Source organism: Pavona decussata, unplaced genomic scaffold (assembly GCF_977016875.1).
Source record: "Pavona decussata unplaced genomic scaffold, jaPavDecu1.1 SCAFFOLD_87, whole genome shotgun sequence".
Taxonomy (NCBI): domain Eukaryota; kingdom Metazoa; phylum Cnidaria; class Anthozoa; order Scleractinia; family Agariciidae; genus Pavona; species Pavona decussata.
Genome location: NW_028145504.1, coordinates 1,322,310 through 1,349,849, shown reverse-complemented (window position 1 = coordinate 1,349,849; position 27,540 = coordinate 1,322,310). Strand labels below are relative to the sequence as shown.

Below are 27,540 nucleotides of genomic sequence, written 5' to 3'. Positions count from 1 at the left end.
AAATATTCTACTAATTATTTAATTGAAGCCACAAAAAAGTTACTTCCCCTCCAATCACGGCTGTTTTTGTAGGTAGTCATTTCATGCCCCGGCAATTGTTGCCAAGTTTAATCTGGCCCTTAGTCTCTAAAATAAAACAAATTTGCCACAATTTTCAATTGAAAAACAGTTATTCTACAAAGCTGTCGCTGACCTAGCGTTACGGCTAAGGGTGCATTTTTGTCGCATGTGAACCTCGACGCACAAGTAAACAAAGAAAATACACAGCCCATTATTTAAAAATACAAACCAAACAAGCTGGAACATTGATTAATATTTCGATCATTTTTCTAACTTTAGAAATGCGCCAGTTGAGAAGAATGACATGGAAAAGTAATCCAGATGGAAAGCAAGCGGTCAATATAAAAGCGCAGCAAATTAGAATGCACGATTCATTTCAGAAAATCCGAATTGGATTTTTTGATTCAGAGTAAGACTTTGGAGGAACAGGGCTAACTCTTGTAAGATTAAACATCTACACTAATAGGGCGTTTTCCATTTGAAAGAACTTGAATAAAAGGAATGGGGTATGTTAAGTTTCTACATCTGACATTAACAAAGTTGTAAACGCAAGCTTCAATTCTGTCGCGAACTCACTGTTTGGCGAACAACACTGATATTTTGGGCGCGTTTGGCTGATCGATATCTAGTCAAATCCTCCCAGTTATCACAGTTCAAGAAAGTGAACTTGCTACACTTTGTATTTGAGTTTCCCACCATGTGCACTTGCCCTGATTACGCATGATCCCTGAACAAGCGCGAACTGGTCTATTATTATCAGTCAGTTTCTAGTTTTTGAGCCATTATATTAGGACAGGAAAGTAATAAATGAATCGTAAAACTACCCATTTTGTTTATACATTTTTCGTTCTTCAAATCTAGACCTTTAACAGTGTCTTCGGCGCGCGTGCTCTGGAAAAGTGGCATCTAATACGGTCCCGTCATTTGTACTATACTTAAAATTATTACACAAGCGCGCGTTGGATGCAAGACGATAGATAACTGTTTTTATACTAAAACAACCACGTAAAATCGTAGCTAAATTTTTTTTGATTTAGTAATATTTTCCTTCCCCCTAACGCGTCCCCTTACCATATTTGTGGGGCATGGTAAAATGGCTCATATGTCACGGCTGCTAAGCCAATCGAAACCCTAGAACTGCGTTATCCAATGAGTCAGTTGTCCATAAAGTACTGTGTAAGTAGGAGTTGATAGATATAGCGCTGGGGAACGTTAAAAAAGAGAGGGCTGCCCGTCGCACAACATTTTAACAGTGCAAGTACCTCGCTCGAGGACATGCAAGTGGCAGTGGTTAAAGGGACACTGTCACGGCGATTTTGCTATATTTTCGTCAAAATGGCTCTAATATTTGTCAAAGAACCTTTTTTCTAACATGAAATTGCTGTTAGAGCACCGAGAAGGAAATATCAAGGATTTATCCGGGGAAGAACAAACTATAAGCAGTTTGTGACGACTTCTCTACAATACACAGGAGGAACTTGAAAAAACTGGCCAATTTTTTCAAGTTGCAATCCATCTCCATCCTAGCCATCCCCGGTTAAAGATAATTAATACTAGTTTCTGTGCATTATTAGGGTTATTGTTAACAAAACTGAACCATTATTTTGACGATTCCATCGATTCAAATACGTTTTTTGGCTATTCAAAGTAACACAAAAAATCGGTGACACTGCCCCTTTAAGGCGGGTTTACCAGTAAAAGAGCTCTGACAGCGCGAAGATATGCGTTTTATTTTCCGCTTTCACACTCAGGCCCTCTTGGGATCAATCGTGATTTTGCTTTTCTGTAGTTGGTCGACCGATACGCGCGCACGCGCAACGACGACGACGGGCGCAACGATAACGCGACAAAACAATAGTTTTATTGAGCAAAAACAATTGCTCTGCACGTGCGTTTTACGTTTTTGTACATTTCTTTGCCGTCCTCCGCAAAACATCAACGTGAAACAACCAAATTCAAGGTTTTGTGGGAGAACGTGAGCACACGACGGTGAATTTTTTAATTCTCATTCCTTACTTGAACCCCGTTCTTATCAATTTAGTTTCCAAATACTCCGCCCACATTGTACAAGTGCGACGAATTGGAATAATCGCAAAGTAATAGAAGTAACGACAATGCATATTTTCAAGTGACGTTTTCGTTGCCGTTGCTGTCGTCGTTGCTTAGCATCTGGGTACGAGCTCGTACCTGTATTTGCATACGCTCGTGCTAGTTACGCCCGTGCTAGTTTTTTTGCAAGAAGACAGTAATATACACCGAAATGTCAAAATCTGTTGGTTTTTTTTTTTTTTCTTACGTTCCAGCGATTTATTTATCAATTAATTGCCCCTTACCTAGTGAAAGGCGCTACGAAGTTTATGCAATTTTATCAACTATACAACACTATGTCTGGACTACGAATGGTCTCATACTTCTCTCTCGACGGCTAGCCTGCGTAGCTTGGGGTATTGTCCGCGCATGATATGTTCGCCCAACTATCGCCTTTGCTTAACATCCTGCCACGTACGCAGACTGTCTACCGCTTGCTCCGATATTCCTGAGAAAGAGGCTACGACTACTCTTTGCCGATGCTACATCTTATTATACTGAAAACGTTTCTGTATATAATCTCAGTGCTTATATAAAATAAAATCAAGGCAGTTTTCTTAAGCTTTCAATCATCGATTTCGCTTAAATAATAATCTATGATTTTTTAATTTGTCATCGACGAGGTATCGTTAAAGTGTAAAAAGGGATTTTATCCAGTTCACATTACTAGACTGCAAAAATTACATTAATCCAAGTTCAATTTACGCGCGTGAATTAACAAGCGTAGACTGCGATACGCGAACGTCCTACATTATTTAAGGAGCAGGCGTCTTTGGTCTTCTTTTCCCTCCTGAAAAAAAAAAAAAAGAAGAAGAAAAAAGTTTTGAAAACCGTATTTTCTCACTCTTTGCAAAGATTAAGCAAAAATTTCGACCCTGCCACTCGGGAGTTCTAGTAGGCCACATTGCGAGAGCAATAGCCGACATTTAACATGGAATTTTGGGACAAACTTCAACATTTGGTTTGGTTGTTTAGTTTTCTTCGTTTTCAAGTCTCTTCAGAGGGACTTATACAAAAAGAATCCTTATAAATTTCCCGGGAAAATTTTGCTCAGAAATCCTCGGAGGCGAGTATATTAAAATTTTAATTTATCAATAGTTTCCAATATAACCACATTTCGCATGCCTTCCCAGCCACCATACTGGCGAAATACATGGTGTGCTGTTGGTAAAACAGAAATATTTCAACCTGCTTTCACTAATGCATTTCAGACTACAACAGCCCGAACCGCGCTGAAAAAAAACTGTTTGCGTGCTTTCTTCATCTTTTGCCCATTGCCGCACCATAACTCGAAATTGTTGCTGCAACAGTTTTTTCAATGGTAGTAGGTGGAAGCAAATTAATGAAAAGGCCAGGTTCAGGGCTACCCAACGCGAACATTTAAGCAGGATACTTAATTAAAATACCGTCTCCTGTGTCCCCAGATCGCTCTGTGCCCTGTTAAAGGCATATTTGTGTAAGCTAATAGAGTTTGAGCCATTCGGATCCTTCAGCTGAAAATATAAGCTACAGAAAGTCTTACAGAACGGAATCTTTTCCCTCGAATTTACGAAACTTTTGTTAGCTTTACTAAAATGCCAGCTGACCTTTCTTCGCATTTTTATTTGCCCCTCCGAAAATGAAACGAGTTAGTTTTCGGCAGTGAAACAAAATTTTGTGCTGTTGTTTTTCCAAACGAAACTTAAGATTTTCTTTAAAACCGAAACCGAATTTCTAAGTCGATTTATTTATAAAAGCCTTCCGCACAGATCTCCACCAAAATCAACTGTTGAATGCGTCTGTTAGATTGCACCTCCATCGGCTTTAATTCAGTTGGGTTGCAGACAATTATCGTAGATCGTCGCGTAATTAATCAACTGACTTGCCTTGCTTCTTGGGTTTTTTGTTTCCTCCCTTTTTGCCTTTTTTCTTTTCGCCGTATATCACGATGGAGGGGGCCCACTCATCTCTACCTGTGTGATGCCAAAGCAAATCATTATTTGAAAGGTTGTTTTCGTTCAATGGCGGCCACATGTATGAATTTAAGACTCCGATCTGCTGTTTTCGGAAAGAAAACAAACCTTTCTCAAGCGGTAAATCGAAATAATAACTTCTAAGTAGTACTCGACAGTTTAAACGGTGGAAATTGGAAGAGTTCACAGCGAAGAAATTACGCTTTCACAGAGTTAACAGATCGAATAATTCAACGCGAAGGAAGCCAAACCAGTTCCAGCGGGGTCATGACGTTATTGCAGAGTAATTTCCGGTATGATTTCCATTAACACAACGATAAAATATCACGCAGTCTCTCTGAATAAAACCATTCAATTATTTCAATTGCGAAGGGAGAATAGTTTTTAAAAATCTGCGAAGCATACAATGGGGCTACATTAAGCATTCCGTGTAAATGCCATTAGGGGCAACTTGTTTTTTCATAGTCCTCATTTGACTTTTGTCCTTTTTTACTTTCTTAGTTATAGAGGGCAGTTGTCAATTGGGACTCCATTCTGTCTCTGCCATTTGATACACCCTTTCCCTTCCTTCGTTTTACCTTACACCTGTGTGTTTTCTTGTTGTTTATTTTGTTACCTTTCGTGACAATTCAATAAATTGACAGATAAATAAACGATTAGAAAAACGCAGAGCACATGTAGACATGTTTCAACATGTTTTCACTCTTAATAGTGCTGCGGCTTGGTTGAAAATTCCTTAAAATTAATTTACTTCATGCAACCTCATGCAGACGGGAATAACCTTGAAGCACGTAATGATAAGTTCAGTCAACGGTGAGATCACCATCAAAAGAAAAGGGTTCACCACTACTGTATGAGTAACAGAGTTCAACGACAATATTATAAGCACTTCAGATTACTGTGTACAATATAATACACTGTAAGTGATGTAATCAAATCCTACTGGTACTTGCAGGTCAGACAGAACTTTAAGCCCTGCCTCGCAACATCAAAGCCTAAAGCATCACAAAATTTACATGTACATCAAAATTTCAACTTACTCTCAACATCAAGGCTGAACTTGCTCTGTATTATCCAAACAAGGTTGGCTGCGATACAGTAGTAGCGGCCCCGGTCTTCCATGCGAACTTCCTTGATGTGAAGTGTCCCGTTTGGGTGCTGAATGAACCTGTCTTTGTCAAACTTGTCTCCCCCTGGTACATCTTTACCCCAACTGATCTTCGGCTTGGGGTCACCTGATGCATTGCAGTGCAGCCAGATGTGGTCATCAACGAATGCTGTTGTGTCCTTTGGCCGCAGGTCAAAAGTGGGAAAAACTGTAAACACACACGAACAACAACAATCAAACTGGTAAGTCCTTGTAAAGAAAATGCAGTTGTACAGCCAATCCCCAAGTACGACCTTTTAACAGCCCACATTCACCTAACCTGCTTCTAATTTGCATTTGTGCTTTTGTTTTGAAAAGGTTCAATAATTTAATATTGACATAAATGAGGCAAAAGCTTTAGATACATGTAAAGTCTCAAGACATGAAAAATAAGGATAAAATTAATGTCAAGACTATACTTGACGGAAGTGCTTTCTGTTTACTACTATAGCGCTCGTGAACAGGTAATTTGGGGGGTTTTCCATCTCTGTGAAAATCGCTGCGGTAAGCAAAGCTTCTTCAGTGCACATACATGTAGGCCTTTAAAAATAACAACAGTTCTTAATAAGAAGTGCATAATGCATCTAAATGTCTCAATGCTCTTTACAATAAAAAGTCAGTAGATTTAAATCAAAATTAAGAGAAAAGAGGGCTTTCACAGAAAAAAAAATACTTTCCAAAGCCATCAACTGAGGTAATTTGTTTTATAGCCTGTGGTGGCTCATTGCATAACTTCTGTGCCACCAGAGAAAATGAAATGTCACCACAAGTTACTGTCTTGCTCTTGGGAATAACGAATTTCCAGAACGGAGTGTAAGGAAATAACAGCTCGAAGATGACAAAGAATATAATGATTAACCGCTCGATGCCGGAGCAAAACCATTTAGGGACTTATAGGTAATTAAAAGTAACTTGAAAAATATTCTTTCTCTCACAGGAAGCTAAGCCAGTGCAATTTCTTTAAAACAGGAGTGATGTAATCAATGGTTCTTGCTGCAGTATTCTGCAATAGTTCAGAATAAAACGATTTTTCTGTAAGCTAAGCTCGGATTATTAAGCTGAATTTAACAAATGAGTAGCGAGACATTCTAAGGAACAAAAACTTAACGCCAACCAAAGGAAACTGTTGGGTACCCTTACTGGAGCACTTTAAGCCCCAATAATTGTCAACAACTAATCTCTCGTTAATACACCACAACTTGATCCAACACACCACGAGAACAATACAAAGATCAAATTAACTTGCTGTTCAAACAAATTCTTTCATCGAGTGCCATAAAGAATACAAGGGCAAAAATAAGATGACATTGGGGCTAATTGCAACACATCAGAATAATAATAATAATAATAATAATAATAATAATAATAATAATAATAATAATAATAATAATAATAATAATAATAACAGTAGCGAATGAATATGAGCATTTATTTTTTTGCCAAACAATTTTTATTGCAACGTGTCTAACAATCTTGTAACACTGTTAGACTACTGTTGGGAGAAATGCTGCATGAATTGTATCATTGTGTAGTGTACACGTAACATGGCCTGAAATGAAAATGCCTTGCAACTTCTTTGTTGCAGTCAGCAACGCAAACTCAACTCAAGCTCTTCTCCTCACAATGATCCAAAAACTCATTAATAATTCTTAGGCCCATTGACCTATCAAATGATTGATAATACATCACGTGCAATGACTTTAGATCGATAAACTTCCTCCTTATTAGTATGCAGTGTTTTATCAGCTGATAAAACACTCCTCGTTAGTATGCACTGTTTTATCAGCTGATAAAACACTCCTCATTAGTTTGCGGTGTTTTTTTTCTATGCTAATTTCCAACGTTCACAAAAGCATAATTGTTATGAACTCTATTGACACATCCTTTTCCAGGAATGTTTTTGAAGCTGTTCATAAACTCGCAGCACGTGTTTTATCGGGTCTAAAACCTGATAAAACACCCCGGTTCGTTTTTTTTAAACATTACTTCAAATGCTGTGCATGTTAGAGCACTACAACTCAGTACGATTAGTCACCTTGCTGCACATGATTCTTTTAAGGTTGGTGCCTCCTAATGCAGGTATTTTTTAACCCAGTTTATATCTATGCAGGAAAAGCAGGTCTGAGCAAGGATTTTAAAAACCAAAAGGAAAACTGGGAATAGCCACAGATTTTTAGGAGATACATTGTAATTAAGCAACAAGAATTCTACAAAGCTTTAAAATAAACAAAACCATGTATATTATATTATCTCTGAAAAATGCCTGGCTACCCCTAATTGTCTTTTTATATTTCAATAACACTATGATCTTTTTCTCCCACATAGCCATAAAATGTGTAAAACTAACTTTGAAAAGAAGGCACCATCCTTAGAATTGGGCTTTATTGGAAGTACAGTTCTTTACAGGGTACACAGCATGAACTTACCATAAACAGAAATATTAACATAGCTTGTGGCTGAGCTAAATGAATTTTCTCCAAGACACCAGTAACGACCTTGATCTTCCTTCTCGACGGTTTTAAAATGCAGCACACTGTTCTCCACTTTTATTCGGTCAGTGCTACGGACTTGAACCCCACCATCCTTTTTCCATGTCACTTTGATTGGCTGGTGTCCCTCAAAGTTACATGCAATCCTTTGTGGTCTGTGCAGGTAGGCAATTACCACATGATAATGATTAATAATACGCAATCCTGTCAAAAGGAGGATAACAAACGACATTACCACACAACACATACCACAAGCACCAAAAGATATGCCATACCCCAAGTTTAGAATTTTTTTTTTTTTTTTTTTTTTTTTTTTTTTTTTGCTTATATTGGACTTCACATGTTTGTCTTAGAAAGGGTGATTCAAGAGAAATCACATTTTTCAAGGTCTCTCTTTTGCAGAACTGATAAGCTGCACCCCCAATTTTGAGTGAAATTTTCAGGTAAAAAGGAGTGGCTTATCGGCTGCTTTTTACGGTGTACGTACATTTGTACATTCTGCCTTTTTAGAAGCTGTTTTCAAAACGTGACTGTCTTCAGAAAACTCTGCTCTTTTTTAGCAGTGGTGATAAAACTCACGTGGACATTATTGGAGCATTTTCGTAATGGCATAAAAGTTGAGATTTTGTAAGTTACTTAAAAGCAAGCCCTTGTTGCTGTTTCAAATCCTGTCATAATTCCAGAATAATGAAGCCACATTTATAACAAAACTTAAAGACCGTTTAAACAGTATCAACATTTTGACCAACATTCGGTCAATTTTTGTTGAACGTATGTTGGGCAAATGTTGGGCAAATATTGAACGGAGTGTTCAAACGGCCTCAATGCCATTCAACATTTTCGAGAACATTAAGGAAATCAGGGGCACCCAACGGATTGTTTCGGTAAATTATCTGTTCGGAAGGCCCTTAATCTCCCACAATTTTCTAAAGGGAATTTTCACCACGAACTTTCGTGTTACGTGGAATTTAGGGCTTGTGTTTTCGGATTGATCAAAATGTTGTTCGGGTACCGAAAAAAGGTCAGCTAAGATTTTCGGAACTGAGGAAATAAGACCTAAGATTTTCGGGAAATGGACAAAAATGCCCTACTAATTTCGAAAAGACTCACGTTCCCCTAGAATGACCGAACAGATAAAAAATATTATAGCGCTGCCTGAAATGAACCTATAGAGCTTTAAAGCTACTCCAGTCATCGCCTAAAATAACGTTTCAAAGGATCTGTGAGAAAATTGTCGTTAGGTGCTCCTGGGAAATGTTGCATGGATGTTAAGCTCAATGCGCTTTCAACAAGCTTTCAACATTTTTTATGCTTTCAACAATGTTGAACGACCTGTTCAAATGCCCCCAACATTTGGTTCAACAAAGTGTTGAACACATGTTGAAGCAAATAAACGGGCCTTTGCATGTAGCAGCTCGCATGTAGAATCTTTGGAAAAGGCTGTGTAAAGTAATTGGCAAAACACATTTTAATTGCGCGTTAAACTCCAAAAGCATACTTGGGAAATTATTGGTTCCAAACCTGGGTTGCCCTACAAGATCACAGTGAATTGCCTGTTCCGAAGTTCCTAAAAGGAATTGCCCCGGGTTTACCTAAAACAAGGAATCCGGAATCCGGAATAAAAAAAAAATTAAAAATTCGCCGACATGAAATTTCAACGAAAGTTAAAGTCACTTGGGAAACAGTTTTTATAGCTTTTGAAAAATTATAATATCCATCAGGAGCCCAGTGAAATTTTCAAAAGCTTGCCTTAGATCTCAATTGTTGAGGCAGTTAAGTCACTGGTCTGGAATAAAGGTTCCAGTCTTCAAACGCACTCTTAAATACCCCCACACCTCTTCCTACTCGTCACGTTTCCTCCTGCCATGGCGGGTAGAGAGACAATGAAAGGTAACTAGAGAAAAGAGTCAGTGTTGCGTTTATCACTCATCAACCCTTCGCAAGACTCACTGTCTGCATAACAATATAAAAAGTCTTGAAACAAGTCGGTATTGGGGGTGGCTTAGATTTCATCTGAAAAAACAGCTTCGAATTGCACCGAACCTGGATAGATAGCGGGCAAAGTTATTTATTCCTTTATTGACACATTCGTCCGCGATTCTCAGGAAAGAAGTGGAAGAATTGAAGAATGCTCAACAAGAAAGTAACCAACAGATTGACATTTTAGCCGCTAAAGTGGCTCAGATAACATTACAGGTGAAGTCCACGGAAAAAAAATTAATGACCAGCAATCGTACATTGAGCAACTTGAAGAAAAATGTAGAGGACCTTGTGGTAGAGAAAGACGCTCTAGAACAGTATACTATAAAGTATAACATCGGAGTACATAGTGTCCCTGAACGCAGCGGCGAGAACCTTTCAGAATTAATTCCGTTAATCGCTAAAAAGTTAGGTTCCTCTATAACTAGAGAGAGTATTGATATTGTTCATCGTGTTTTCATTAAGTCACCAGGAGCAAAACCGATTATCGTAAAATTAAAGGCTACGGGGCAAAGGAAAACGTTTTTCTCTTGGCCCGATGTAATCCCAGCAATTTACATTAACGAGAACCTCACGCAACGAAGGCGACAGCTTTTTGGCAAAGTTTGGAAACTAAAGAAAGCAAGAAAATTCCATCGGGTCTGGACGACAGATAGACGACGGAAAACGCCTGGTGATCGCGCAATCTACGTGGCGGACGACAGCGTTTTAGACGAACTATAACTGAGTTTCTTGTAGTTATCGTAGGTTCTCTTCTAAATTAGTTAAAGTAACGTTTATATTTTTTCGCTATAAGCTCGAATAAGATGTTTTGTTATTGAGCCGAGCTTTTAGCAGGGGATGATTTGCCGCCCCTTTCTCGTGTGTAGAGAAGAGTCAGTCAGCTTTAATACTTGAGGCATTTGGTGCTTGTTTTGTTGCGTTTCTGTTCGTTTGTTTGTTTTTTTCCTCAATACTTCTTTTTTGTTCCAGTTTTCTTAGCAGTTACGTCCGGTCCAGTCGACAAGACGAACTCTTCGAGGTTAAACACGCTATCCTTAAATGTGCGAGGGTTGAAGAACCAAGTAAAAAGAAGGAGCATCTTCAGGTATTTGAAGGATCAAAATTGTGCATTTTTTCCTACAAGCTTAAGAAACATATTCCGAGCCTAATGATGATATTGTGTGGAAAAATGAATGGGGAGGTGCATCCTGCTTTCACCGTGCCAACAAGGATTTAAAGGAACTGTCACGCATTATTGAAGAACAAGCCACGCAAGAAGCTATCATGAATTTCTGCAGCAGTCAAGGTATCCAGTGGACATTCAGCCCAACCACAGGTTCTCATCATGGGTCCGTCTGGGAAAACGGAGTGAAGGCCTGCAAGCGTCATTTAAAGCGAATCGTTGGGGAAAGCAAGCTAACCTTTGAGGAGATGACAACTGTGTTGTGCCAAATTGAAGCTTGCCTCAACTCAAGGCCCCTGTTCACCGCACTTGACTCAAATGATGATGACGGAGTCGCACCACTCACCCCTGGCCACTTCCTGATTGGCCGGCCACTCGAAGCACTACCTGACAAAGTCTCAGACACTCCCATACCTTTATTAAGGCGATGGCGGCTGTGTCAAGCACTAACACAGCACTTTTGGAAACGCTGGTCAACCGAGTACCTCAACTCTCTTCAGCGCTTCAACAAATGGAGGTTGCCTTGCAGAAACCTTACTGTTGGCGACATAGTTCTTGTCAAGGATAACCGCACTCCCCCGTGTCAGTGGCCGCTTGGTCTAATCACAGCAACCCATCCCGGACCAGACAAGCTGGTTCGAGTCGTCTCGGTCAAAACCAAGACTAGAACAACATTCACTCGGCCAATTGTGAAATTGTGCCTGTTGCTAGCAAAAGAGACCCAGTAATTCCAGGACATAATGAACATTTAAATCCAGGACATTGTGAACATTCAAATCAAGAGAACTAATGCTGAGGAACATTTCTTATTAGCTCAAAGAACATTTTCAGAACATTTTTAAGTTTAAGTTGATATTATCAAGGCCGGCGGATTTAAATGGACACGCTACGTCACGATGTATTTTTGTTTCTATTGTTTTCTCTGCTCATGCGCAGTAGGGTAATTTTCTTCCCTACCCTCGTGTCTTCACAAAGAAACACAACTCGTTTTTTGTAAGCAACATTTTAGTCTCATAGACGTTCTACTCCAACACAAATAAAGAAGTTAAACCCTACACACAAACCTGTATTAAGCGGACCCCATATTATGCGGACACCCTCTATTAAGCGGACAGCAGCACAAGTCCCATCTTTTTTTCCCCAAACTTACTGTAAAAAATACCTGTGTTCAACGGACACCTCTATTAAGCGGACGCGGACACTTTAAACTTGACTTTTGTGGTTCTTTCTATTGTTAAAAACCTGTATTAAACGGACTCTGCAAAAGGATGCATCTTTTTTGTCCGCGTTTTCATAGATCGGTCATGTAACTTTGTCAACAAAAAGATCTGTCCGACTCTTAACAAACAGTAAATGCTTTCTCTGTTGGCAAAAGTGATCAAATTTTAATACGTGACCTTACCGACAAAACGTTTGCGTGGCAAACAGGAAATTCGTGTACTTAGAGACATGTCTGTAAAACTAATTACATAATACAAATCCTTCATCAATTTCTGTCTCAACCAGTAACATGAAAATGTGTCCCCTTAAAAAATGTACTCGCAGGGTAACTTCTACCCCGCGAGCAGTGGTTTCGCCACCGGACACTACGCTACGAAAGGGAGAGAACCCTTTGCTAGTGTAGCGTCCGGTGGAGAAACCACTGCTCGCAGCCGGTAGATAGCTTCAAACGATGCCCACCGATTTGAGACGTGTCCAACTACTTCTATAAGACCTGTTATTTCGTGTCGGTGTTCAGTAGGTTTTCAGTACTTGTGAATAAACCCAATCTAGTTTTCGGTCTGTCAAACACCTTTCTGTTCACGGGAATGGTATTTAAAGTTTTCAAGGCCTTTTAATGCTGAGGAATATTAGTATGACCATTTTCAGACGAATTCTAAGCGAACCTGTTTTCCGCGGACACTAGCAAGGGTCCCAAGGGTGTCCGCTTATACAGGTTTGACTGTAATTGCAATCGCGCCAGACGCGTTGACATTCGATTGAAGCAAAATAGGCAGTTTACGACGCTCGTTTTGAGGATTTAGAAGCTTGCCACAAAATCGCACCAAAAAATATTTGGGCAAAGAAAAAGCGTCTGCATATGATAAAAGTTTACCTTTCCGAGGCTTTGAGCCTCTTCTGGACTCGACCGCGACAAATAAAACAGCAATAATCACCACGAGTTGCGGGATGAAAACAAATAAATCAAGATATTAAATAATAAAATATTTTTTACTGTGTCTTTGCCCGAATAATACTATTCTGTAGTACATCAGTTTTGCCCGAATAATACTATTTTTTCCGACAGGGGGCTGCAGCCCCACCAGCCCCCCCGCCCCGTACACTGATGAACATTTTAGATCATTTTAGGTCATTCCTTGTTTTAGTAACTACGGCCCTGATTTACACATTGTTCAGATTGCATCATATGAAGAAATGAAACCCATCACTAGAAAGATCACATAAAAATGAGTATGTTTACCAATTTAATTGGTTAAGTTTCATTTTGTAGTAACCAGGATATGACCTGTCAAAGGTCGCCTGAATTCTGTACAAATGTTCTAGAGACAGACTTCAATTTCTGACAAAATGTAAATTTAAACCTTTCAGTCTCCATTTGAACATTGGAATGGGCAATTTCACAAGGCACAGCAAACCGCTGTTTTCACAATCAAAACCACCATTGATAAACTCACCCATAACTACAAGTTTTGCATCAGCATCCACTGTCCAGCTTCCTGGATGGCCAGCAGAGCATTTGTAGGTACCGGAGTCTGAGGGCTTAGCTTTGGCAATGAAAAACGTTCCATTTGGAAAAAGCGTGTAGCCAGTGACATCGTCTCTGACAGGATTGTTGTCTTTGGTCCAGGAGATTTTTGCTGCTGGTGAGGATACTGCCTTACAGTGCAAATAAACTGGCTCATCCTCTTTCACAGTCTGGTTATCAGGTGCTATTGTAATTGTTGGTGGAACTAAAAAGCAATAGATCATCTTGGTGTGAGCACAGCACATTGGTTAACTAAACATTAGGAACTGAGACAAAATTAGAAGGATATGTATGGAGTCGTCAGGGCATAACAGAGCTAATATCTCACCCCCAAATTGCAGTAATTAGGATGCTGATTTTAGGCAAATAGGCATTTCTCATCATGCTCTTTCCGAATATAATAACAAATCCAATAATTTCAAAATTCAAAATATTTGTGACATCACACTTTTATTAGAACTCTTTTGAATGGTAAACTGACAGAAGAATATTTAGAGAAAACCAGAGCTCTTGACCTCCAAAAATGCTTCATTTGGCATTTGAGTCAATACCTTCGAACTGATAATTTACATAAGAAGAAAACTCGGATTTCAAACTGGGCAGACGGAGCTCATTAGTGATAACACTGTGTCATCTAAGGGAAGGAAACGTCTTATACATATATGTATTGATGATCATCAGTTTTATTCTCCTAACCTCTATACTTGATGAGGTAATGGTACTGTAATGAGAAATTAAATGCTGGTCTGATGGGGCTTAAAGAGTTAACCCTTTAACTCCTACAATGGAACCTCGATTTTACGATACGGATAGGGGACAGCAAAATGGTATCGTTAAATCGGGATATCGTTGTAAACGAACTTCCGATTTATAAATAACTTTTGCCGGGACACAGAATGTTGATCGTTAAATCTGGAATATCGTTAGATCGACTATCGTAAAATCGGGGTTCCACTGAAATATCAAAGAACAAATTCTCCTATCTTGTCACCATACGTTTCTTATAAATGTTCTGGGCAGAAGTTAACAAAATATCAAGAAAATTCACCTTGGGTGATCATATCCTTAATTCTCATGACCTCAGGGGTTGAATAAGTATTGATATTACAAGGAGAAATTTGATGCTGATCACTGTTAGGGCTTAAAGGGTTAAGCCACAATAGTACGGATGAAGAACACGTTACATGGAGCTTCACATAAGTAACAATGTTGCTGGCTTGTGCGTAAAATGAACCTACAGCTATCAAGAATACCCTTAACACGCATCAAGGCTCTATCAAGGGTATTCGGCTGTAACAGATGTTATGGGTTGCAGCCCTTAACGACAGCTGTGCATGTGGCTACACGAGGCCCCAAAAGAAAACTAGTTTGAAGAAGACGAGGTACTGATATTGTGAACGAAAGAAATACAAAATTTGAAGATATATAACATACCAACAACAGTGATGGACAAATCATTAGTTGGACTTTTAGTATTGCCATCCCTTGTTGTTGTAGAACACGAGTAAGTCCCACTGTCCCTTCCATTCGCGTTGTTTATAAAGAGTTTATTACGATCTAAAGTGACGCGACTATCTGTCGTGACAGGGACACCATCCTTAGTGAATGCATACGTTCCAGAAGGGTTCATGCGGCATTTGCATCGCAACTTTAGATCAGTGCCAGTGAAGAATGTATTACCAGAAGGCTTGATGGACAATTGTACAGCTGAGCATGTACCTAGGAATGAAACCAAAACACACTCAGTCAAATTGTTCATGGCTTCAGTTACAGCTAATTGAAAAAATGGTCAAAACTACTATACTCGAACAGGACCCACCAAATCCCAAAATAGATGGTAGCCTCTGCCCCCCCCTTCTTCCTCAACCTCAAAAGATGGTGTCTTTATTGCATAGTCACTCCTCCATCCAGCAGCAAAAAATGACAGTGACATTCAAACCTCACTTTCCTTGTTTATTAGCAATGCCAACTCTTGCCAACTGAATATTTCTGTGTCAACTCAAGATAGGCGGTGTCTTCGATAACCTCCTTCCCCAGACAAGGTGGCATGGGTCCTCTTTCGAACAAACTGGTTATGACCAGTTCCCTTAGGGCCCAGTACTCCTCCTTACCAGCTTTTTCAGGGTCTGTTCATAAAAGGGGCACAAATATTTGAATAAAAAAGTTAAGAATTTTTTCCGGAATTTTTTGCCTTCTATGCTCGATTCATTTCACTTACTCGATCCAAGGCGAAAAATCAAGGCTGATTTTTTTCATGTTCGCGACAAAGCACTGATATACACTGAAAAATATTTTCAAGGTGCGATTCTAACTTCAGTTTCGAGAAAAATAGCGCCTTTTCTCCGAGTTCCGTGACACGTGCGTGCCGGAATTTTTTCTAAAAGGTCTCTTGAGAAATCTGCGGGTTTAATCTTAATAGATTGTCGTTAAGACCGTTAAGGTCAGATCAGTACGGTGGCCGGTATGGACAAAACACCCGCAAACTTAATAAAATGCCTGCAAACTTAGTAAAATTCACGCAAACTTTATAAATTGCAGGCAAACTTAAAAAAGTGCGAGCAAATTTAACAAAATACATGCAAACTTAATAAAATGCACGCAAACTCTAAAAAGTGCATGCAATTTTTTTAAATGACGTACAAACTTAATAAAATGATTACAAACGTAATAAAATACTAAACTTACAAACTTAATTTAATACACGCAAACTTAAAAAAGAGTACGCAAGTTTTAAAAAGTTTGCGCAAACTTAAAAAATTGCACACAAATTTTATAAATTACATGCAAATTTTATAAATCGCATGCAAGCTCACGCAACTTAACAAATTTTAAAACAAGTACGCAAAGTTAATAAAATTGGTCAAAATTTTTAAAAATGCAGAGGTTACAAACTTAAAAAAGTGCCTACAAACTTTGTAAAATGTAGGCAAGCAAACTTAAAAAATGACAGGCAAATGTTGTAAAACATACGCAAAGTTAGTAAAATGGCTACAAAGTTAATTCGATGCTAACCTAACCAACTTGAAAAAAAGTGCGAGTAAACTTTAATAAACGCGCGCAAACCAAACTTTTCTGAATGGTTACTAAACCGTACGAAGGAGGCCAGGTTGCCGACATACTATCAACTCGAAGGGTCAGTATTAAGCTTTCTGTTTTATTATTTTCGCCTATTTCTAGCATATCTATGACTTTACAGAGATCAAAAAAATTCTGTTTCTTAGTTTATACTCTAATTGGTTTATTACATGAAAGGTCACATATTTTAAGCTGTTTCGACAGAAAACGTTCATGGAATGAAAATGTTAATTGACGGTGGGGACGTCCAGTGCTATAAAAGTTGTATTCTAGTGCCTGCAGGAAATGCATTCTGCCTAGCTAACCTCAGACTGATGGTTCTTTATCAGTACAGAAATGGAAGATCCGAAATCCTACCTCGTAAACAAAAACCCAACGGAGACAAGCCTTTTTTTATTTTCATCCGCAGGAGATGCCATTATATTTCAAATTAAGACCCCATCATAAATACTTTTTTTAACAACTGAATTAAGCTATCATTTACAAATTAAACATGCGATAGGGTCATTAGCACGGTAAATTAGACTAGTACCAAGTCAATGGAGGGCTTAACAAAACCGATTTTTTAAAAGTCATTACTCATGATGAGAAAGTCACGATACATCGTAGTCAAGACAAATAACAATTGCGAGAAGCGTGGAGGAGAACGCGTTTTTTCTATTTCATCCCCTCAGTGTAGTGTGCAAAGTAAAATATAAAAGAACGACGTATTTGTACCCAGGGTGATTAGTTAATTCACTTATTTTCCACCGAACATCGTATTCAAAAGTAATTTAAAAGCTTATTACAAAGTGCGACAAATCGTTATTACAAAGTGCGACAGCTTCAATTATTACAAAGTGCGACAACTTGTTATTACGAAGTGCGATAGCTATTTTATTACAAAGTGTGACAAGTGTTATTACAAAGTGCGACAGGTATTACAAAGTGTGACAATTTTATTACAAAGTGCGACAGGTATTACAAAGTGCGATGATTATTACAAAGTGCGACAGAACAAACCTGCGTTCAGCGGTCACCCTGTATATAACGGTCACCTGGCCATTTTCCAAGGGTGACCGTTATATACAGGTTTGACTGTATCACGTTTCGAGGTTATTTTAATTTAAGTTCAGTGGAACCACTAGATTCGTTCAAAGAACGCTCTTCCATGGCAGCCATGTTGGGTCTGAACAAAGAAAAGAGCTGTCAGTCCTGACATAAAAAAAAAAAAACAGTGTTCCAGATAATTTTTGAGCTACCAAAGAGGCAAGAAAGAATTTTAACCATGATAATTTATCTCCTGTTTCAATAGATCAATAGATGTGGGTCTCTGCCAATCTCCTTAAATTTACCTTTTAATTTAATTTGTTGGGTCAGGTGATCAGTTGTTCCAAGTTTTAACCTGAAACCCTGACCTGTTATCCTGAGACCCTGGTCTGGCATTGTTAAAGGATGATACACCGTATGAAGTACCATAAAGGAATAGTCTTTCTACTGTCCAATTGAAACTGTCTGTAATAACATGACTACAAAAGATTAGAACTACTACGGATGCATTATATAAAAGACAAGAAGCTGTTTTCAGCTTATACTCGGGCCATATTTGATTGCGAGGTGCGTAAGCCTACGATCTTTTAGCAGTGATAACTTCCAGCATCGCTGACTCCCCAAAATCGATAGAAATAGACGGAGATATACACCCAGGAAAAAAATAGTTCAGGCTCCAGAAGTGATTCATCGTTTTATTGCTACAGCTCAGTTTCGTATGATCTGGAGCTGACCACACTCATCACGCAACTTCAACGAATGACCGTAAAGTATATAAAGTAATCAAAAACCGGTGATTGAAAGCAAGCAGCTGCTAGGCGATAAAATACAATTCCACGTGCCGTGAGAGAGTTCACGCGCCATGATACAAACGATTACGTTACGTTATACAAGAGGTTTTGGGTACGTATCTATTTATATGAGGGCATGGGTTTATGAAATCATTCGAACTGGTGATTTAAAACAAGCATTTGCTGGGCGATAAATTACTAACCCTCGAGGCGTGAAACAATTCACGTGCCATGATACAAACGGTTACTTTACGTTTTTCGAGAGGTTTTGAGTACATATCTATTTCTGTGGGGGTTTGGACTTGGTAATTCATTGCGTTTGTTCAGGCTACCAAGATCTTTTCTACGGAAATAAACTTTTCGTGAAGACATAGGTTGCATTTCTTGTTAATGTTATTACCGGGTTTGAACTTTTTGAGTACTTTCCATTTAGTTAGAAATGTTTTGTTTGCGTCCGTCAGGGTCCATATATTGTTCAGATAGTTCCGTTGCATTGCGTCTGTTGGCGTTTCAGAAGAATGTGTTGTGCCAGTCCCACGTACGATTCAGTTGTTGTTACCGTCGTTCGCTTGGAGGCATTTACCATCAAGTAGGCATTCTGCTTTCTTCCTGCAGTTGCAGCTCGGGTCATGATTTTGGTTTGGGTTTGTTGCTACATTTGAGACTATCTGTTTTTTTTTTATGTAATGCGATGATGGTTTTCATGTTTGACATGCATGAGTAGCTGAGTTTTAGTGTCTGTCTGTTGAAGATCTTGTTTATTGGGTGTTTCTTGGGGAAGCATTTGTCGACGATGGATAAAAAATTCTGTGCAATTGACAATTTCTAATTCTCCTATTTAGTATACACTGACATAAACAATCTAATTTCAACTTATCCATGTAAGCTCAAATTCTTTTACTCAGATGTATCAACGATATGAAACATGATTTAGCCAAACAAAGCTCTATGAGCGGGCTAGGGCACAAATTAAAGAAGTTTGTTGACAAAACGGTTTCCTTCTTGAACAAATTCAAAAACTGATGACAAAATTGCAAGTACGTTCGCATGATTTTGTCGTGCGTGATGTATTCCTTGGCCCGCCAATTTTTCTGCACGTGCCTTGTTTCGTGTTTTGTAATAAAAATGCTCCGCGCGATAACCCATGAAGGGTCAGGATTTTTCCGGCGGAGGAATCAAACACGAGAATTGTCATCGCACGACTGAGTGTGACACGATAGCAATCGCGTCACCGATTACATTTCTATAAATTCAAATTGGAAAATTAAGTCTTACTGTGGTCACACAAATCAAAGCTAGTCAAAAACTGTCTCTCTTTTCCCCTCTTCCTCAGCTTGCACTTGCGATCGATCGTTCGATTCGACATGACCATTCTTCTTCTGTAAAACATTCGCGTGGCTTGCGGGGAGGTCTGCATTCGAATCTTTGGAATTCCTTGAATTTTCTGACCATTCTACAGCGTCTTGCGAGGGTCCTGAAGAAAGCTGCAAAACATCACTACAGTTTTCTGTTTCGATTTCGCATTGGCGTTTTCGATACCCACCATCTACATCATGCAGAGTTAAATTCATGCGCGTGCTGCTCGTGCCACAAACCTTCCAAAGGTTCATGATTTCATGCACAACTGTCACCCTCGCTAATCAGATGAAACGGAATGCACCATATTCAAGCTACCTCCTCTTCTCTTATGCTATATCCATGGGCTTTAATCCTTACGTTTTAGCTTTCTTCGCCACTCGACCTGCTATCATTGTCTTCACCTTTTTGTTCTAACTGACTCCAGAACCCTCTCTGCGCTAAGGGAAACGTTCACGAACGCTTCACAACCGACGCCAAATGTTTTGATTCGAAAGAATAGTGACTCGCAGAAAACATCAGGGAAAGGAAGGGGGAGCTTAGGAAGCGAAAAAAAATGAGGGAGTTCGGGACCCCCCCCCCCCCCCCCCCTTCCCCGATTACTTAACTCGGCGCCTCACGGCTCGAGTACAAAGAACGCGAAGAATTTGATAACGCCACCGAAAACTTTACTCGTGCCACTCGAGTACAAAAAACGAGACCGAGAACAATAACTCGTGGCCCGAAGTCTTACCTCTCGGCCCATTGCGACCCCAAAGAGAAAAAAGAATTTGATAATGCTACCGAAACCTTAACTCGGTCCGCCTTACGGCCCGAGTAAAAAGATACTAGCAGTTACTGTCAGTATCTAAACAACCAGACTGTTGCAAAAAAAAAAAACTGAAAATTTTCAGGCTTCAATGGGATTTGAACCATGCATGCATGTACTTGTCTTTTTTTTTTCTTAATAAATAGTCTTTCCTTTTTTTTTTTTGCAATTGTAACATGTAGGTTATTTCCTCCTATAGCTCTTGCTTGTCAAATCCATTTTAGGCACTTCTGACGTATTTAGGAAGATTTGGTCGTTGGATGCCCCTGAACAGAGGGCAACAAAATTGCGAACAGTATACAGTCAAACGTGTATTAAGCGGACCCCATATCAAGCGGACAGCAGCACAAATCCCACCTTTTTTCGCCCACATTTTGTAAAAAGTACCCGTGTTCAACGGACATCTCTATAAGCGGACGCGGACTCTTCAAAGTTGACTTTTATGGTCATTTCTATTGTTAAAAACCTGTATTAAACGGACACTGCAAAAAAGGATGCATGTTTTTGTCCACGTTTTAATAGATCGGTCGTGTAACTTTGCCAACAAAAAGATCTGTCCGTCTTTGTTGACTCTTAATAAACAGGAAATGCTTTCTCTGTTGCCAAAAGTGATCAAATTTTAATACGTGACCTTACCGACAAAACGTTTGCGTGGCAAAATAGGAAATTTGTGTACCCAGAGACATGTCTGTAAAACTAATCACATAATACAAATCCTTCATCAATTTCTGTCTCAACCAGTTACATGAAAATGTGTCCCCTTTAAAAATGTACTCGCAGGTAACTTCTACCCTGCGAGCAGTGGTTTCGCCGCCGGACACTACGCCACAAAAGGGAGAGAACCCTTTCCTAGTTTAGCGTCCGGTGGAGAAACCACTGCTCGCAGGGTACTATAAGATCTGTTATTTCGCTTCGGTGTTCAGTAGGTTTTCAGTACTTGTGAATAAACCCAATCTGGTTTTCGATCTGTCAACCACCTTTCTGTTCACGGGAATGGTATCTGAACTTTTCAAGGCCTTACTGTATAATACTGAGGAATGTTAATATGATAATTTTGAGACGAATTCTAAGGGAACCTGTTTTCAGCGGACACCCTCCATTAAACGGACACTAGCAAGGGTCCCGAGGGTGTCTGCTTAATACAGGTTTGACTGTAATTGCAATCGTACCAGATGCGTTAACATTTGATTGAAGCAAAATAGGCAGTTTACGACGCTCGTTTTGAGGATTTAGAAGCTTGCGACAAAATCGCACCAAAAAATATTTGGGCACAGAAAACGCGTCTGCATATGATAAAAGTTTACCTTTCCGAGGCTTTGAGCCTCTTCTGGACTCGACCTCGACAAATAAAACAGCAACAATCACCAACAAAACCAAAAAAATGCCCTTCATGATGTGCTTTTGTTTGCTTCCTCGCTTGCGCAACTGTAAGACTGACAAACTCGCTTAGAGTGTTTTCTTTTTATTAACTAGTCAATCCGGTTTTCAGCATATTCAAATCATTGTTCTATAAGTGTCTGTTGCCTGTCAAACCGTGGTTTGTGCTCTCCATCTCTAATTACTCTGAACGTGCAAAACCGGTGTTACCCGGCAGAGAAATGCCAAAAAAAAATCGATAGACCCATTCATCGCCTTCAGTGAACATGGTAAACATCATGCTCATGGTGTAAAATTTATGTGCAAATTAACCTTGTGAATAAGACTGCTGGACACCAGAGTCATTTGTTCTGAAATGGACAGCTAGAATACCTTATTTTTCACACGAATCTAGACAAATGGTTCACTCGTGATGCAAAGGGCCCTCGAAAACAAAAGGAAATTCCCGCACAATTGACCCTTGGAGATGATCTGTTTGCTATGTACAGATTAGTTCACGAAGGGGGACGCCTTAACCCTTTCACTGCCAAATTTCTTGGACTCTATGGACAATATCTCGATGTAGATGAACAAAACGGATTTAGTTGTCCTATATGAAGATCTCCTTTGAAATGTTCGCTGCTCTGCAATATTAAACGAGGACTCAAGTTTTTTTTTGTGACGTCACCTATTTGAACCGTTGTTGTTTTGCTCGCAAGCACAAACACATTCTAATCGGTAAGTTGTCGGTTTATAAGTGCTCTTTCGGGCCATTTTCCACTGCAGAAGCTCCCAGGCTAGTATCATAAAGCTGGAATGGAGACTGAGTAGAGGCAATCCTCTGAAAGAATCCAGAGGTGAGAGATGATTTCATAGCGACTTGGACGCCAAAAGTGTTCGTATCGAGTCATGGTGGCTCACGACTGAAGTTGTCTCTCTGGCCGCTTTCCTCGATGCCGCAGAAAACGCGCATTTTTGGTTTTGCTTGAAAATAAATGTTGATATAGGAACGGCAACTCAGTTTATTTGCTCTTAAAGTCGAAAACACTTACTAATTAACACTATTAGTAGACCATAATAACCAGATTTCTGGATTTGAGAACGTGGCCAATCTTGAAAGTGGTAGCCTCTAAAACGGCGAGATTAGTCGCCTTTAGCGGTGAAAGGGTTAAAAAAATGCATTTTTTGATTCAGAGTAAGACTTTGGAGGGACAGGGCTAACTCTTGTAAGACTAAACATCTACACTAATAGGGCGTTTTCAAGTTGAAAGAATTTGCCGGCCAGACCGGTCCGTTCGTAAACGGAATGTAACAATTTGAAGGATAAATGCTCCTCCCCGTTGCGTGACGACACTAAAAACGGCTGCGAGGGAGACTACTGAGGCCGTAGACTGCGAGAAGTCTCTTTCTTGACCTAAGTTCTGTTGCGAGCGCGAAGGATCTAGCCAGTGGCCATCCCGCGAGCTACACTCCCTCCTCGTTCACTTCACGCGCGTGACCTGAGGAAAAACGTACGACTGCTCGCAGTCTACTGAGGCTGTTGGCACTGCTCGCAGTCTACTGAGGCTGTTGGCACGATTTTGATCGACCTTTCGGACAGTCAATCAAATTTAACCGCCTGTCATTAATGCCTTTTTAAAAACTGCTTTTAAAATTCGCTGCAATTATGATTTGATTCAGTTTTGTTGCGACATTGATACGTTGTACAACAACGGGAGAAGAATGCAAGCGAGTGTAAAACACATCAAAATGCATTTGGGGAGGTTCAGTTATGCTTACTTTACATGCGCTGTATAAATGCCGCCTCAAACGGCGTTTGCGGGAAATCAATGCATTGCAATTTAAACTTTTCTCCCCTCTCCCTTCCCCTTTCTAGCGCCTGCCACGCAGGCTATGAAAAACATGACAAGAGCTAGAATAAAAATTGCTGATCATTTGAGAAGCCATATTAACTGTATTAACATATTATAAAAACATCATACCGTCAATGATCTAATCATGATGCTATTTACCAACCCGTCTGGACATTTTTCGTTTATATTTCAATGTTAATGGATTTATGAAAACATATCCAAAGCCCCCAACCAGTGGGACTCACTACTAAGATGTTTTCTCGCGAAGTGATTTCTTATCCTAACACCTGTGACATACAATCAGCGGGACAAATGATGGATCGTATCATAATTTAATTTTATTTAAAGACAATTCTGCCGGACAGTAACAACTTTAACGATCCAATCGCAAGCCAGGTCTATAATAAGAATGACCGCGTTCGGTGACATTACCAGCCAAACTGCGCCAAGTGGTTCTCAAATCCCACAAAAACAAAGAAGAAAAGCTACAAAACTTGAAGAAACGCGATAAAGGATGTCAAGGATAGCAAAGTTGACATAAAATGACTGTTCCTTGATCTTATTTCCTATCGGTAATTGAGTCATGTTTATCTTTGTTATGCAAGGGTCAACTCTGCGGTTCACATAAATATGAAACCGCATCTTTATACATTACAGAGTCATGCTTGCAGCCATGATCGCTCAGATGTTAATCCGATTTCGCCAATTTTATCATAATTTTTTTTTTTACTATTGGCAGCATGAAAAGGTTTTTATTACGACTTCTCAAATATTCTTGAAATGGGCTCCAATCCCGGGGCGCCTATATCTAAGATGAACGCGTCCCTAAAAGTTAAACCTTGAAATCTTACTGTAGTAACTCAATAAAGCAGTTTTATTCATTTTTCTCGATGAGGCTCTTTCAGTAACAAATTAAAGCGCATCAAGAAAATTGCTACAAACTAGCAAATTACATGATAGCGTCAATAATTTTAAACGGCGCTATTTTCTTTGACCCTGGTAACACCCAATCACAGGATGAGCCGAGTTAGCAATTCTCAAAACAGCTCTCACCCTCGCCATGTCAACCTCTGCTCGTAATAACTAGCGTTTAGGTTGCGAATATATATATTTCATGATGTACGAAATTAATTAAGTGATGAATTCGCAGCTCCACTCAAGAAGTCCATTTCAAAGAGGCCTTCAAATATATCTAATTTTTGGACCGGATAAATGCAGTATTTAAATGTTGTACACAGTGAACATACTGTCAGTAAGTGTAATAAAGATATAGTATTTTGTCTCATAAAATGCAGATGGTCTTATTTTCATGTCGACTGTTATTATATTACTATAAACTATTATTATTAAACTATTGTTATTATTAAATTGTAATTTAATATTAAATTATAATATTATTAAATTAAAATAAAAAGGTACGCAATTTAACATGGAAAGAATACCGTCTGCTCTCTTGCTATAAAGACGGCCATAATAAAGCCGAACCGACAAGATTCGCATTAAACTCGTTTTCGGCTAGACAACACTATAAAAATTCATAAACTTATCTTTTTCCCTTGGTAAAAGCTTTTGAAGTATAGATGGTACTTGGATTAAAATTGATACGGGTAAAGTCACGACGAGGAGCATTATTTTACATGTGAAAACAAATGAAGGGATGCAAGGGACACATGATGTAAAGGCCTACTCTGGGACCTTGAGTCGGTTAAAGTCACCAAAAGTCGCCTTTAGACGCCTTAAGTCGCCTAAAGTCAAACTAAAACTCTCAACAGCCTTGTATAAAACGAGAGGATGTTTCATTTTGAACCTTATTAACTCGTACATTTTTTCCTGCTTTTATCGACCGGAAAAAGAGAGAGAGAGAGAGAGAGAGAGAGAGAGAGAGAGAGAGAGAGAGAGAGAGAGAGAGAGAGAGAGAGAGAGAAATTTTAGTGGTTGTGAAAAGGAAAAATTAAAGCAACGCTATCGAAACTATAGTTTCTAGAAGTTTCTACCGGTTTTTCATAAAAGGAGCAGCAATTTATGATCACCAAACAAAAGGCAAGATTCCTTTCTGAATCCTGATTTTAGAACTACGAAATAAAATACGGAAACGTTCTATTGATAACCTCAGGATTAAAGGATGTTGCTGGCTCTTACGTAAAATACTGTCAATTAAATTGAAGTTACTCTAAGAGACAATTATGTGTTTTTCAGTTAATAAATACAAGTCAGATATCAGCTCAGTTAATTCAGCGAGTTGAATTCAGTAGACACACAACTGTTGTTCAATGGTTGCTTGTATTTCAGAAGTTCACTCTACAGCTCAACTATAACATTCTCTAGTCAAGAACTTCTCGCGTTGCTTATATGTTGGCCGGAGTATGATTGACAACCTACTGTCAAACACTCGTCAACTACTAATGTAGGCTAACGTGAGCCCTCCTATGATTGGTTAGTGTTGGAATTTGTAATAGGTACCTTCCCTTTATTTATTGAGGAAAATGTACTGTTCTTTTAAGGTTTTCGTTATGTTCTTCGAAACGTCCAACCAAATAAAACAACGGGAGAAATATAAAAATTACAATGAACATTTGTATCGATAAAAATGACAATCATAAGTTTGTAATATACTCGGATGAAGTTTCAAACAGTGTCCAGTGTTGTTGTTGCAAAGCAATAACTTTCCGAGAAGAAAAGCGGTACTACAAGTCCACGCCTATTTCCATAAGTTAGAGTGTACGTGTTTACAACCTTCAGTTACCTTAGGGAGTGTTCATTATTTATGGGGAGGGGGGGGGGGGCTTGCAAACGGGGAAACGGAACGTTTGGAACTTTTTGTACCCCCCTCAATGATGAAGGATAACTTTTTTTTGCCCCCCCCCCTCCCCCTCAGCTAGAATATGTAAACGTTTTTGACCCCTCCCCCCCCCCCTAATGATGCATTTATTATCAAACCATACTCTCATCCTCCACTTAGCGCTTTACTCGCCTGCTTTTTGCTTGCTCCACTAGCAGTAGAAGAAACTATTACATATGTTAATGTACAGGTTAAAGCGATACAGAGTGTAATCACTAGTCTGGAAAATACCACAAGGCAGCTAAAGAGGGTGTTTGCGCAACTGGCAGACACTAAAAAAAAAGTGGAGTGAGTAGGAGTCGGAAAGAGGCCAAGAGAAAGGCAAAACAGAGGAAAGAAAAGAGAAAAAGACTGTGCCAAGCTGCAGTTGTGGAGTCCTTGACTGGGGAAAGTGCAGAAGAAGTTATATTGCCACTGTCAGATGACATGATCTGCCTGCAAAACACTGACAGCCTTGACCCAACCGTTCTAGTGAAAGGCCTAGATCAACTTATTTCTGAGGGCGGCCAATCTGTTAGTGCAGCCGGTGAAATCCAAACATATCTAACTAGCAAATCCATTGAATGGAAGCCATTTGCTGTGTAAACTGTTGGTGTGAGATTATGGTTTGATTTACTGTGGTACAAGTACATTAAATGTCATGCGCTTCTTGAAGAATTTAGAAAAACCCAAAACTAGTGATATTAACCTACAAACTTTTTTATTCCCCCCCTCTCTCTTCCCCAGATCCAGAGTAAAACCTTTCTGACCTTCTCTCAATAGGGGAGTAAACTTCGCTTGCGACCCCCCCCCCCCCCCATTTGCCA

The 27,540-nt window shown here is 39.3% G+C and overlaps 1 protein-coding gene across 1 annotated transcript; it reads right to left on the bottom strand.

Annotated features, from left to right (window-relative positions):
* Positions 1 to 305: 305 nt before the first annotated feature.
* On the bottom strand, positions 306 to 22,132 carry LOC146474681 (peroxidasin homolog). The gene is made up of 8 exons (XM_085116408.1): positions 21,991 to 22,132; positions 15,062 to 15,346; positions 13,557 to 13,832; positions 7,674 to 7,940; positions 5,141 to 5,416; positions 4,014 to 4,100; positions 1,731 to 2,938; positions 306 to 917 (listed from the first exon to the last, which is right to left on the bottom strand). The coding sequence occupies exons 1-7, from the start codon at positions 22,076 to 22,078 to the stop codon at positions 2,904 to 2,906; spliced, it is 1,314 nt and encodes a 437-aa protein (XP_084972534.1). The 5' UTR covers positions 22,079 to 22,132; the 3' UTR covers positions 306 to 917; positions 1,731 to 2,903.
* Between the last annotated feature and the right edge of the window lie 5,408 nt (positions 22,133 to 27,540).